At 39.4% G+C, this 13,463-nt stretch overlaps 1 protein-coding gene across 1 annotated transcript in view; it reads right to left on the minus strand.

Annotated features, from left to right (window-relative positions):
• The window catches only part of LOC136779973 (neurogenic locus protein delta-like), a 34,176-nt gene extending 31,345 nt beyond the window's left edge, over positions 1–2,831 (minus strand). Inside the window, exon 1 of the mRNA XM_066737965.1 lies at positions 989–2,831. Within this exon, the coding sequence (XP_066594062.1) occupies positions 989–1,048 (60 nt within the window). The 5' untranslated portion in view covers positions 1,049–2,831. The remainder of the gene's footprint in view (positions 1–988) is intronic.
• Between the last annotated feature and the right edge of the window lie 10,632 nt (positions 2,832–13,463).

The following is a 13,463-nucleotide window of genomic DNA, read 5'->3' on the forward strand; positions in this document are numbered from 1 at the left end:
TCGAATGTCGTCTTTCTTCACCGTGCTTCGAAATTGAGGGGAAAAACCGTTCGAACGAGAGACGAGAGACGCGACCGCTGCGCCGCGCCGGCAGCGCCACACAGTAGTAGACGCGGACGTCCGTAGTGTCGGCTGAAAATGAACAGAGAACGAGTAACGCGTAGCCGCTAAAAGAATCTCAGAAGCCAGATTTAGAGTAACGCGATGAAAGAGTGACTCTAATACTTTTCTTTAGTCGGATGAAAACGAGTTCCAAGAAAGTCAAGAGACATGCCGAAATACACGCCGCTCCAGCCGGAAAGAAGGTTAGAAAAAAGCTGTACGGAGAAAAAGAGAGAATACGTTATATACACTGTATACAAATATCATAAAATACACGCTGCGCCAGCCGGGATGAAGGTTAGAAAGAAACTATACGGAGAAAAAGAATATGTTCTACAGATTGTATACAAATATCATAACCTGTTATTAATAATCCCTGTACTTTGCCAACAGCAATCATTAATCATCCCAAACTAGCTACTTTTCTCAAGAAGATTTCAAGGTTAGAAAATAAATATGACCAGGAGGAAGAAGTACGAGCGTTTTTTTTTCTACCAGCATGCAAGTGGAGCAAGTTCATCCGATTGGAAGAAAATCGAATAGCAAGTGTTCGAGTGTTTCTATTCTAGTCGAGTTCCTTTAATAGCGAGGGAACAGTGCGCGCGTGCGAGTGCACCGACGCGCTCTTCTCTTACGAGACCGATCGGTTGATGGACGTATGGAACGAATAGGATTCCGGACCAAAACATCTTGCCATTCATCGAGAACGCAATCGAAGGTCGCTGAGACACGATTCACGTTAGCGGATTCATCTTATTCGATTCAATGTTCGATATTTTCACGACAGACTTCAACTAGTTCGTAAATCAGAGTTTTATAGGCACCAGTGTATAGTATATAGAAATAGAGAGTAAGATATAATCTCTATGTGTACGTGAAGACTTACCGCACGAGGTGCCGGGAGAAGTACGACGACGGCCGTCCATACGAGCATCGTAGTCCACATGTTTGATGTTTGCCAATCATCTAGCTTCTAGTCTAACGGCTCGTATACCGAGTGACCAGATAATTACTGTTTTGAAGCGCTAGCATCGATAAATCTACCCAATCAGAGGCAGTATGCGCATCGAGAACGAAAACTCGTCAGAAAAATTCCCACGTTTCTCGTTTAACAGAACAAGCTTGCAATCTCGATTTTTCTTTCGGCTAATGTGGACTCTTTGCTCTGCTCACGATTTTCGGTTATCTCCTCGATAGAATTTTGCCTCGCTGCATAGCTACGAGAAGTCCTGTTTTCTTCCAATTTTTAATTTTTCTCTGCGCCTGTATTTTCTTCTCACGCATAACATAGATAAATATATAGATGCAGAGAACGTGTAGCTACATCCGTCGCTTAACAATCTCTCTCTCCCTCTCTCTTTCTCTCTCGGAGTCGTTAGCCTTTTAAAACGGACGGATAAAAGAACTTAATTCTCCTGTCTAACGTCGTGTGAGCACTCTTCTTTTTCACTATGCACTGTGACTAATAAATAATATCCGGAGTATTAAAAAAAAGCGCTGTTGTGGGGAGAATAATCACGCGCGATCACTGAACACTACAAACGTCACACTTTATTCCATAATCCGTGCGATGTCGCAGATAATGAAGGATAAATTCTGGCAAAAGGTGATGACCCGACGGCGATGCGATGAGACAGCTGTAGGCTTCTCGATGTAGATGAGGTTTCGCCGTTGGGTGCTGCAAGTGTGTTGAAAATCCAAAACTACACCAAGGCGATCCGGGTCGTCGTAAGCGTAGAATATAATTGTGGTTTTAGGGCCGTTTTACACTGGAGGATCAAATAATTTATTTGTTCACGGCACAAAAAGCACTAATATGCAGTCTACATGTAGTCATCGCAGACATCTTCAGAGAGAAGAACGGACAGAGAGAGCCGGCTTGAATCTTTTTGTCTGTTTGTTCACTGCCTACAACTACTACCTCCAAGGGCTCCAAGAACCGGCACAGCAACGACGAGTCGCGCACAGTGACTGTCGAGTGGCCCGCCGCGGAACCGAGTTGAACCGAGCCGAGCCGATCGGCAAACGCTGAAGAATACCCTACTCCTCTCGACTGGATGAGCGAGCACCGGGTGAAAACCGAGAAGAAGGGGAAGTAGAAAGGGAAGCGACGGCGTTTCTTGATGCTGTCTGATGTGAGTGGTGGGGGTAGGAAGGGCCAGTTTTCCAGCCGTAACGGAGGAGGAGCTCTAGCTGCTTGCCTGCTGCTTGCTCTTTCTGCTTTCTTCCCCTCAAACTCCGAACACTGATGCTTTATCCTTCAAAGGACGGATTTTCAACGATTCGTCAAACCGAGTCGTAAAATAATATATTTTCCACAGAGAGTTATAAGCCCGTTGAAATATTATTGGTGGTAAAAATACTGTAGAAAATACATTTAAACTTTTTTCATTCACGGCCCACGAACGGTCGAGGAAAATAGTGTTATTAGTGGATGGAAAAAGTGCGATTCGAGCCAATGAATGGATTCTGTGCTTTAATCTTTGCAACTTTTCGAACCAACTAGCGTCACACCGCGGTAAGTCTCGTAAGCTTCGACACTCTCAGCTGGCGGCTCACTACGCGATCGACAGATGGCGAGGTCGAAGCGCGCGTTCGCACTATGTTCTTCACTAGTTCTATAGTTACTTGGTGAAAAGCTGTACGCACAACTTCAAAACAATAACACTGTTTGATAATATCAACTGAAACCAAACAACAATTGTTATCTCTGTGTTTTACACTGTTTTCTGTTTTAGGTCTGGCTTGCCGCGTACAAAAACAACTGTTATTACTCGTTATTATGGAATTTCACTGTACGCATCTCTGCTTTCACCATAGAAAGCAGTTTTTCGTAATCGTGAATGAGGAAGAGAACGCGTGCACGCTGGTATCTTGATGATGAGTGGCCGTAACTCGCGCGTATCCTTCCAAATTCAAGCCTCGACTGGAGGTAGTTAACTGGCAGCACCCCTACTTATAATTGCGGTCCCGCTGGGTCCTCGTGTGTTAAGAAGAGGGTTTGTGGGGCTGTCGTTGTTTCTCTCGCTCGTACACATATGCGCACACGTTCTCTTTCTCTTTCTGGCACGACGAGGGGTAGCGTCGCGCGGCTGCGCCCGTGCCAAGTCGTCGTTTTAAGGGGAGAAAAGGGGAAGGCCTGAAGAGTAAAAAAAAAGGGGGAGAGAGTAGGGGTAAGGGAGGGTAGGCTGGTTGGGGAAGGGGGCCCACGAGGCAGCTGCAGGCCGGCTGCACGCGTCTACCCCCACCACCGTCACACTGGCCACCTTCGGCACCCCAGACCTACCTATCTCGAATCTATACATACGCGTGCGTTCGTGTGTGCGAGCGCGCGCGCTTTCTCCCGCTTCTTGCCATGGCCGTCTACGGTGGCGCTCAGCGCTGCGTCGTGCTTTCTGTACACACGCACACCAATACACTTGCAGCAGCGACTACTCGACCCGCTCCCCTGAAAAGTCTGCTCCCCCCGTATTACCACGATAAACTTCACGAGCGTACCCCGTCCACCAAATACTCCGACGGCACGCGCCGTATGCCATCTCGTCGCGATGACGTCATACCTTTCTTTTTTAACTATATTACACACCTCTTCTTGATCAACGCTACAATCGTACCACTGCTGTTCCTGCTTCAGGCCCATACGCGCTGGCTGGTAGATCACTCGATCGCTAAGATCAGCGAAAACTTATCGCATATAATTATACGAACGTTAATACATTCGTAACGTCAGGAATAAGCGTAGTATATTACAGCAATCGAAGATTTTGTTGACTTTTATCGTTCATGTCTAATTCGGCACAAAGTGCAGGATTTATTCGAGTGAATCACGATTATGAGGGGGGGGGGGATGAGTAGACTCGAGGGAGGAATCGGTATATTCGACTGTAGAAGCAACCCGGCCGGTATGGATGCAGGGGATTTCATTTTTTTTCAACCCGAAGAGAGGCCGGTAAAATCTCTTGGGCCCGTGACGTCAGATTAGTATAGATTTCAGGGGAGAACCGGATGGTGCACGCATATAGAGGGAAGCCCATCGTTGAACTTGTAACAAGCGCTGTGCTGCCTGACAGATTATTACGGTGCACGTATTGCATTGTGCCCCAGATATAAAGCTCCGGACCTGTCCAGGCCACTACGTATCGACCAACCATTGTTCCCTCGAGCCAATTGTATTTTTCTTCCTTTCTACCCCCCCCCCCCCCTCCCTTCCCCCCTATTCCTTCAGCCAAATACCCCTCACCTTCCCATCAGCCCATTTGCCAGCCTGTTCATGGTCCAATGTCGCCAAGTGTCGCAGCTATAAATAAATAAATCTTACGCCATTCCAACTTCGCGTTTTAGGCCGGCAAAATACACGTGTGGCGTATGGAAATGCGGAGCGGGCACGCTTAGAAATCAGCTCGCGCTCGACAATGGTAAACATCGAGCTAGCGTCAACTTTGTTTGTTTACATTTCTGCAAGAGTGCGAGCAGTTCCAAAGAAAATCAAGACGCTCAATAGTTGAGGCTGCTCTCTTTCCGTGGAATTTTTAATTCGAGGATTTCGACGCGGTAGATCGTGTTTGTATACAAAGCACGTGGATTTCTATGGAAATTAATAGACACGAGCAGCGTTTTCGAATATAATATAACGAGTAGCTGAGATTTGAGGAAAGATTGGAGTTAATGCAGGAAAAATTGGGAAGGCCGTAATAATAAAGCGCGTGTTTTGCATGGTGAATGAAGTATGAGGGGAAGTATAAGGAAAAGAAGAAGAAGAAGAAGGGTGGGGTGGTTAGTTTAGCGGCTCGAGGTTAGTGATAAGGTGTTGCGGGGTAGAATGAAGCCTTTGTTGTTTTGTCTTGGAAGGACGGTGAGGCGAGAGCGTGTATATACCCGTATGTGTATGGTGTACTTCCGGTCACGAGGTGGTTCAACAGGTCAGACCAACGGGGGAGCCAGATGGAACCACTTCCGGTCGGCGTTCTCGCCTTTGCACCCCCCCCCCCCCCCGCCAATATCCTCTTTGCCACCACACACTGCCACATCCTTTGCTTCCTCCTGTGTGTGTGATTCCCCTTCGTTTTTCTTTCTCCCTTTCTTTATAGTCTCAACTTCCTTCATCTATACAGATTTATAATAAAATATAGTCATCACCGTTCGTGCTCTCAACCTTCATCGAAATCTACACATGGTAGTTTCGATCGTCCCGTTCCAGATTCACCAAAATATTTTTGTGCTTTATATAATGAAAAAAACTTTTTTAAATTAATTCTCTTACTAAAAAATCTGTAAGAGAAATGTGTATACTATTTAAAAAAAATTACTTGGCACTAACAAAATAGAAAATAATTTGTAATAGAGTGAAAGAGAGAGAGAGAAAGTATTGTAAAATATTTGTGTGCAGGTATGAATATCGCGTAACTGAGCGTGTTGTACGTAGACACGTAAGAAATTCGTCACGCGATTCTTATGGCTGGCTGGTAAAGCGAGACTCTTTCATTCATACGTGGCTGCAATGGCACATGGACATGTGCGTACAGGTAACGTAAGCATGCCAAGTCAAGGAGAGAGAAGGACAGAGGTAAGAAGCAGGGGTTCTTATATGGGGGAGAAAGAAGCATATGAGAAAGATAGAGATCGGAAAGAGTCAGGGGTTCTCAAACTTGGGAGTGGGGGGGGGGATGAAAGGAAGAAAGAGAGAGAGAACAATACATAAGATTGAGAGAGTTAGAGAAGTATTCTCACAAGAGGAAAAGAGAAGGACAAAGGTAAGTTACAGTGGTTCTCAAACTTGCAAATTACATTTAGATCCTGCACATATAAAAATGACACGATTCGATCAAATTTGTGTATATATTAATTTTTCCTGCATCCAATATTAATGAGTTTAAATCACTGCTAAAAATCAAACTAATTTTTTTTAATCTATAATACAAAATTTATACAAAAACTTCTTATTTTTAAAAAATTTCAGTGCCAAATTTTGTATGCTCGTTTAGAGGATTTTTTCTTATTTATATAAAATTAATACATTTTCAACAGTAGACTGAAAATATTTGTTCAATCAATAAACATTTTCTTATTGGAATAATGATAATAATTTATTGCTATATAATAAATAATTCATTACATCGATTACTTTTGTTGATAATTATAATAACAAATGTTTATCGAATAAAATATGGTCAGTGAAGAATTTCTCTGTTAAAAAACCCCCCGTTAATGAACATTGTTTGACAATTATTTGGAATCTGAGGTGAGATTTTAATTAGAGATGAATATTGAGGAAAGCAGTTGCATGGCACGAGGCGAAAAATAAAAGGGTGGCGTGCGTGGTAAAGGGTGAACTGTAGGATGGCGCGCAGGTGAAAGAAGAATCAGTCAAGCGATGGTAATCGCTACAATCATCTTAGCGTACTTTGCGTAACGATTATGCTAATCGGCTGCAGGCTCGCAGTTTTTTTTCTCCATCAGCTATCTGACGCGACTGCAGTGCACATGCCGACAAAAAAAACTTGCAAACGAGTGAAAATTTTTATCTCCGCGGCGTGCACAAATAATACCATTCCCACTAAACCTGCAAACTTCTTCCAATTATCAAAATTGATACTTTTGCATATCGTCCAATTATTTATTGCATTTTCTTGTTTAATAAAATTATCGATCGAAACAGTAAAACTTTAATTTTGGAAAAACAAATATTTTTCTCGAACATGTTTTTATTTAAAACTCGTTACCTATATATAATTTATATGATTATTATTGTTATATTTTAATATATATAGGGTGTTCGTAATATTCCTCCTCTTATCAACTCCTTCTTATACTTTAACTTAGTCTGACTCGATCTTGATTTTGCATATTGTGCAATTATTTATATTTATTTTCTTGTTCAATAAAAATATCGATCAAAACAGTAAAAATTTAATTTTGGAAAAACAAATATTTTTCTCGAATATGCTTTTATTGAGAACTCGTTACCTATAATTTATACAATTATTGTTGTTATATTTTATTATACAGGGTGTTCGTAACGCTCCTCCTCTTACAAAAAACCCCTTCTGGTGCTTTAACGATTCTGACTTTTATTGATGAAGATTTTGGCCCAGACGTGAATATCACGAGTCAGACTCTTGAACGGATAGAGTCGGGCCAAACATAAACATTACGAGCTAAGCTCGCGAACAGATAAGTTGGGCCAAACGTAAACATCGCGAGCCCAGTTCGCAGAATGATCTTTTGTCATCAGTTACGATCGTATGATTGTATGTTATTTCTCCTGTCAGTACCCTATGACAATTATTATTCACGATTCTTATAATACTGTATTAAAAACGATTTTATAATTATCGTCGAGCTAATTGGCATTGGAATGAGCTAAATTGAAAGGTATGCTGCACTTTTCAAAAAAATAAAGAACCACATGATTTTTAGATTTTCATAGAGTTTAATATCGTGCAGGTATTCACTTGACTCTGAAAGGTCACGCGAAGGTTATGAAATATTTTTCGAACGACTGTGGATGAAAACATTAAATAAAAAGAATATTTATGAAAGCTCTCGAGGTCAGCTATAGAAGAATACGTAAAAAATAATGAAGGGTTTGTTTAAAAATATCGCATATTTTTATTTTTATGTAACTTTCGTGTGACCCCGCTTAAGATTAAACAAATATCACCATGATATAGTTTGGAATATATAAGCAAATAACGCGTGTTTTCGTCTTACTTTCTTTCAAGTTGATATTTTATGAATTAATAGAGGGGGGGGGGGGATTATGAAAAATCTGCATACATAAGTAAATACATAATTGTTTATTTCATTTCCAAGTTGACAGATTTATTTATCTCAATAGAATTTGGATTTACTTTCAGGGCTTATGTGACAAAAAAGTATTATGTGCATCCCATCATCTCTAATGCATATTGATTATATTCCAAATGTTTTCTACGCTTCGCGTCATTCTTTTTATGGAATTTTTGAAAGGTTGTATTCTACAACATCGCTGTTTGATTTTCCGAACAATGCGCGCACGTGCAGCTAAGGCTATTATATCCAATCTTTTACGGTCATGACAAATAGAAACTACCGTCGATACAAACCGTTTAAGTGTTATTTATGATGAAATTCGTGAGGCGCTGCTTTTATATCGTCGATCCATCGCAATTCAGAGAAAAATATAATAAATCCAATTATAAGAACGGCAATTATTTATAATTTACGGTTACGTGGTCGATATTATATAATTGTATTAATTATAAAAAAAGGAAGTTGGAGAAAGGCTTTTTTAAATTTTTGATCCAATTTGTTAATTAGTGCAGCGAACTGTCATTTTTCTTCGTTATTAAAAAATGGTGTTTGTTCGAAGTAACTGTTTGTTTTATAAATGACAGAATTTTCTCAAATTTAGAGATTGATGAATTTTAATTATTATTTAAAGTTACATAGGCTTCCTATATATATATATATATATATAGACCGCCTATTTTGAAAGTGGTGTAAGTCCATTTGCAGCCCATAAGTACATACATTATTTTATTTAAATCGCCTAAAACAAATTTGTATCATCAAATTACATATTGATCAATCAGTAAAAAATTGCCAGACTTGATATGATTAACCTATATTTTTTTATTGACAGATATATGCTAGCCTTTAATTTTGTCAAAACAAATGAAAATGGACTTACACCACTTTCAAGATAAATGGTCCATATATATATATATATATACACAGGATGTATCAGCAATAATGCTTTTAATTTTAACCACATATGTGTATGTTTGTAAGTTTAATCGTGGACACATCACTCTTCTACTCAGAGGAATATACATAATCATTTAAAATAACTGTTTGTTTTATACAAAGAAGAGAATTTTCTTATGGCTGGATTGATAAACTTTAATGGACAGGGAGGCGAAAAGCATGGCTGGGAAAGTAAACATGAAAAAGGATTAAGAGTGCTGTTTGCAGGCTAAGGTTAACAGGCAAACAACTTGCTCTTTCAGGCCCTCGTTAAAGCATTAATGTGAGAAATCAGGCCAAAAGCAAACGAAAAAGTATATCCTCTTACGATCTCTCTATCTATAAAACACTCATGGGATCCTCCACACAATTTTTAAACAACCATACACGTACAGTACTCGATATCACTTATTTCTAATAAAAAACTTTCCTCTATTCTCAGTTGGTTCTATAGAAACAATAAATTTTCAAACCCCATTAAAATTTCCCTTTGATCCACCACTAGTACCAAAAACAATAATTTACGTTGTTATTTGAAAAAAATATATATAGATTAACTTTTTTTATGTATGGAATCGGCTAAAATTGAAAGAATTGGATTTAACTAGAAACTTATTTGTGTAAGGGCCGGGTAGACCGAGCGAATGGCTATTGCGTAAGCACACAGTGCTTAAATTGGTTTTTATAGCAGCATAAAAGTCGTGTGTTTGCGAAGAAACAAAGAAGCTACGTGCCGGAGAATAAAAATGAAGATTTATTTGGAGCCAACGATCGATTATAAGAATGGATATATCATTAAGGATCAAAGTGATTCACTGCTTAATGACTTATCTCGCTCCTCGAAAATCTCTCCAGTTTTGCCACCATTTCCAGGTGATTCCAAGAGATTAAACCGAGGCGAGGGTCGATTCGGACTGCATCTGTCCGCTATTGGCCCTGAGGATTAAACGATTACGACCACCCCCCTCCCCCCTCTACTTTTGTCCGGGTGCGAAACGTACCAGCAATTATTTCACCTCTTATAGTTTTATATATAGCATTCATTGGTACATATATATATACAAAAGAGAATTATATTTTATTTTAGAAAAATATTGAAAGTACTATTAGACGAAGTAGCCCTTTTATCTCGTAATAAACCATTATAACAGTTTTATAGGGCAATCTGGCTCTTTTGTAACTTACTATTAATATATCCATATACTATCCAGAAAGAGGAGAAAGGCTTATAATTACCGGAAACAAATCTATATTTTTACACTTTTTCCTCTACGAATTATGTGTTTTTCGAAACTCATAGCGTATACTTATAAGACGTTATTAGCTCATCATCCAAAGCAGCTGCTCTAATCTGTTTAAACCAGTGAAATATTTTCCAATATAATTCTTCGTACAGAGTCAAAAACAGTTTCTTAAAATCTATTACTCAAATTAACATCTTTAGAGTAATAAAATGAATTAATAGTATAGATATATCGAGAGACATTTATAAAGGAGAGTCAAGGAAAAGTTGGAAGTTAAGAGATAATTATCAGGGACTTAAGGCCCATGGTAAGCGGGTGTAAAAGAAGAGTGGAGGGGGGGGGGCAATGTGGTTAATGGGCCCGAGTAAGAAAGGGGGGGGGGGGGTTCAGGCGAGCAGAATGTGTAGGCGCATTGCACACAGTAGTATAGCAGCATTTCTGGACCACTGAGTAGTAGTAGTAGTACTGGGCCCATTTGATTCGCAGAGGCTAGAGGCTGCTGCTGCTCCGAGGCTGCTGAGGCAGGCTTGGTTAACTCGATGATGAGAAAGAGCGGGCCCAGGAGGGGGGATGAGAAGAGTAGTGGGGGTAAGGTGGCACGCGTGCCACGCGCCCGATCTTTCCCGAAGCATCGCGAAGGTCCACGAGTGTGGCCGATACACAACGCGCGATAATAATCTCTCTCTCTCTCTCTCTTCAAAGTGACCCACCCGAAAGATTCCCCCCAACCTCAGTCACGATACGTATCGGCTATTGCAGCTGCTGTTTTTCATGTCCTTAAGCCAGAACCTTCTTTTTTCCTCTCATTTTTTCTCCTTTCAGATTCTTCTTCTTCTCTCCCCTCCCCCCTCCCCCTCCTTCCTCCTACTATTTACCTTTTCTCAAAATTTTCCTCTACAACCTTACGGATCTATCCGCAGTTTTTTTTGCTTCGGATCGCTGCACTTGCCTATTGTTTTTTGCCAGCCCCTGCTCTTTGCTTGATTTCACTTCAAACCACCGAGTGGGATGTTATGCAAATTTGAGTAGACCGCCGTGTAAATAGAATCCTTCAACGGAAAACTATATATATATATATATATATATATATGTTTCTATTGGTACTGCTTTTTTCTTAGAGTACGGGGGGGGGTGAAGCATTAAACATTTTTTGTATACGAAAAATTGAACAATAATTGAAACAACGATTATTTTATAATATAATTAATGCTTTAAATAATAAATTATTATCGAGTGCTTAATCAAAGAATCAAAATACTTAAATAATGAGTTTTTTAGGAGCAGAATCTACACAATGTATTTTTGAAGGGAATACATTGGTGAATTATTATCATTATTATTAATAGGACTGTTTGTATAGGATTCTTCTCTTCTTTTCTTTCATCATGCTATATGTATATATAAGTAGTACGGGTTTGATAGTGGTAGTAGATAGTACACATACATTTGGAAGGCAAGGCAATTTCAATACAAGAAAATGATTATTTCTCAGCTCTTTCCGGGCCGATTGCTACTCGAAGGATAACGTTTAATGACACGTGGCAGGAAAGAAGGGCGGATCAAACCGCATCCTCGAGCACCTGGTGCAACAAAGTGCATCACTCTCTCGAATGCTTTTTCATTTTCATCCGACCTTATTTAACATTTATTCTGCTTTCCGTTCGAGCCACAAAACTGCGCGTGTGCTGTATATTACTTTCTCTCTCTATCTCTTATGAATGGGAATGTACTGCCGAATAAATTTGTATCAATAATACGATATGTGAATAAATTTTAATTGTAATTGAGTTATTTTGTCTTTTTTAAGGTAAGTACAAAATCATTAAAAAATATTTGTGAATATATTCTTACGTGAGAAACATGTGATAAGAAATAGGATATTTCATCCAGTGGAAACATTTATTCTTGGACGCAGTGTCAATTGTAACTTGGCACTTTTTCTATTATCCATAGCAGACCTTTATAAACCATAGAATCCTGGGAAACCTGCACTTAAAAAGAAGCTCATTTTTCACTCGAATTTCGAGCCAACTGTTCTCCCAGGAATACTAGCTATACGTATACATATATATATACATATATATTCCAGATGAAAGTTAAATTAGTCGAAGGAAATCTAGGGAAAAAATTATTACCGTTGCACGAATCTGACATATGTTCAAAAGGAGATCATTAATTATTATTTTCATTTAAGAAAAGAAATATTTTCTTTTCTTGCACAAACAATTTTCTCTTTTCATTTATCGACGACCGATAAATATGCGAATAAATAAAGTATAACTAATTAGCTACTTTTTATGCAAATTTTTATTTCATCCTACGACAATTGGCAGTGGAGATGGAGGAGCATTTGCAGCACGTCCGATTGTGAAGAAGAAGAGCATTTATTCTTCTTGGAGTTTTTTCTATCGCGAAAGGAGGATTGGTGCCTTGAGAAAGAGAGAGAGAGAAGAGTAAGGGATTCTTCGACCGCCGTTTCATTTCAGTCTTGGTAAGAATCTTTGAGACTGGTGGAGCTTTCTGCAGAGAGAAGAACAATTATCAACGCCTCACGATATTCCCAGTTTCCTTGATCCAGTGCCAGCTGCTCTTGCGGCTGTCGTATTTTTAAAATTTACAACCCTTCCCTGCTATTTCACCGAGGAGCAACCTCTAGGATCTATACGAGAGAGAGAGAGAGAGAGAGAGAGAGAGAGAGAGAGAAAAGAACCCGAAGAATACTATGAATGAACTGTATACAAAATGATATTTTCGTTTTTTTCCGTCAACCTCTTGCACACAGATGTCGAGGCTTTCTTAGACCAAAACCTTTTGCAATCGATTCCAAGTGGAAGATGCAGCACGATGAAAATATTGTATATTTTAAGAAATATTCAATGATTTGTTCAATCATGCTTCAATGTGTAAGGATTAGATTAAGGTCCAGTGTAAGGTGAAAAAATTCAGGGCTAGAAAGCCCAGAATTTGAAGACAAGAAAGCAGTAATCATCCTATATAGGTAGGCCCCAATTCCACGTGAAGGTGACAAATTATCATATAATTTATCTAGTTTTACTTCGGAGTGTCTTCATTTCGAGCACCCGAACATAATAACTGTTTTTTTGTCTTCAAATTCTGAGGTTTCTAGCCCTGAATGTTTCCATCTTACACTAGCCCTAAAAAATTGCTATATATTTTACTCGACTGTACAAGTTTCTCCTATCGTTTTTAAAGACATACCTGAAGAAATTAAGATTTTACAGTACACGTGCAAAGACACTGGCCTTGGTTGCGTTTAGCGTACTACGTTGAGCAAGATTTTTCTTTTGCATCGTTACGGATCACGTTTCTCATTGACACAAAAGTAACAAGAAAACACCGTTTAAGTTCGTACAGCATTGGTGCATTATT

The sequence above is a fragment of the Prorops nasuta genome, unplaced genomic scaffold (genome assembly GCF_024137725.1).
Source record: "Prorops nasuta isolate Cenicafe-Biocafe unplaced genomic scaffold, Cenicafe_Pnas_1.2 PNAS00018, whole genome shotgun sequence".
Taxonomy (NCBI): domain Eukaryota; kingdom Metazoa; phylum Arthropoda; class Insecta; order Hymenoptera; family Bethylidae; genus Prorops; species Prorops nasuta.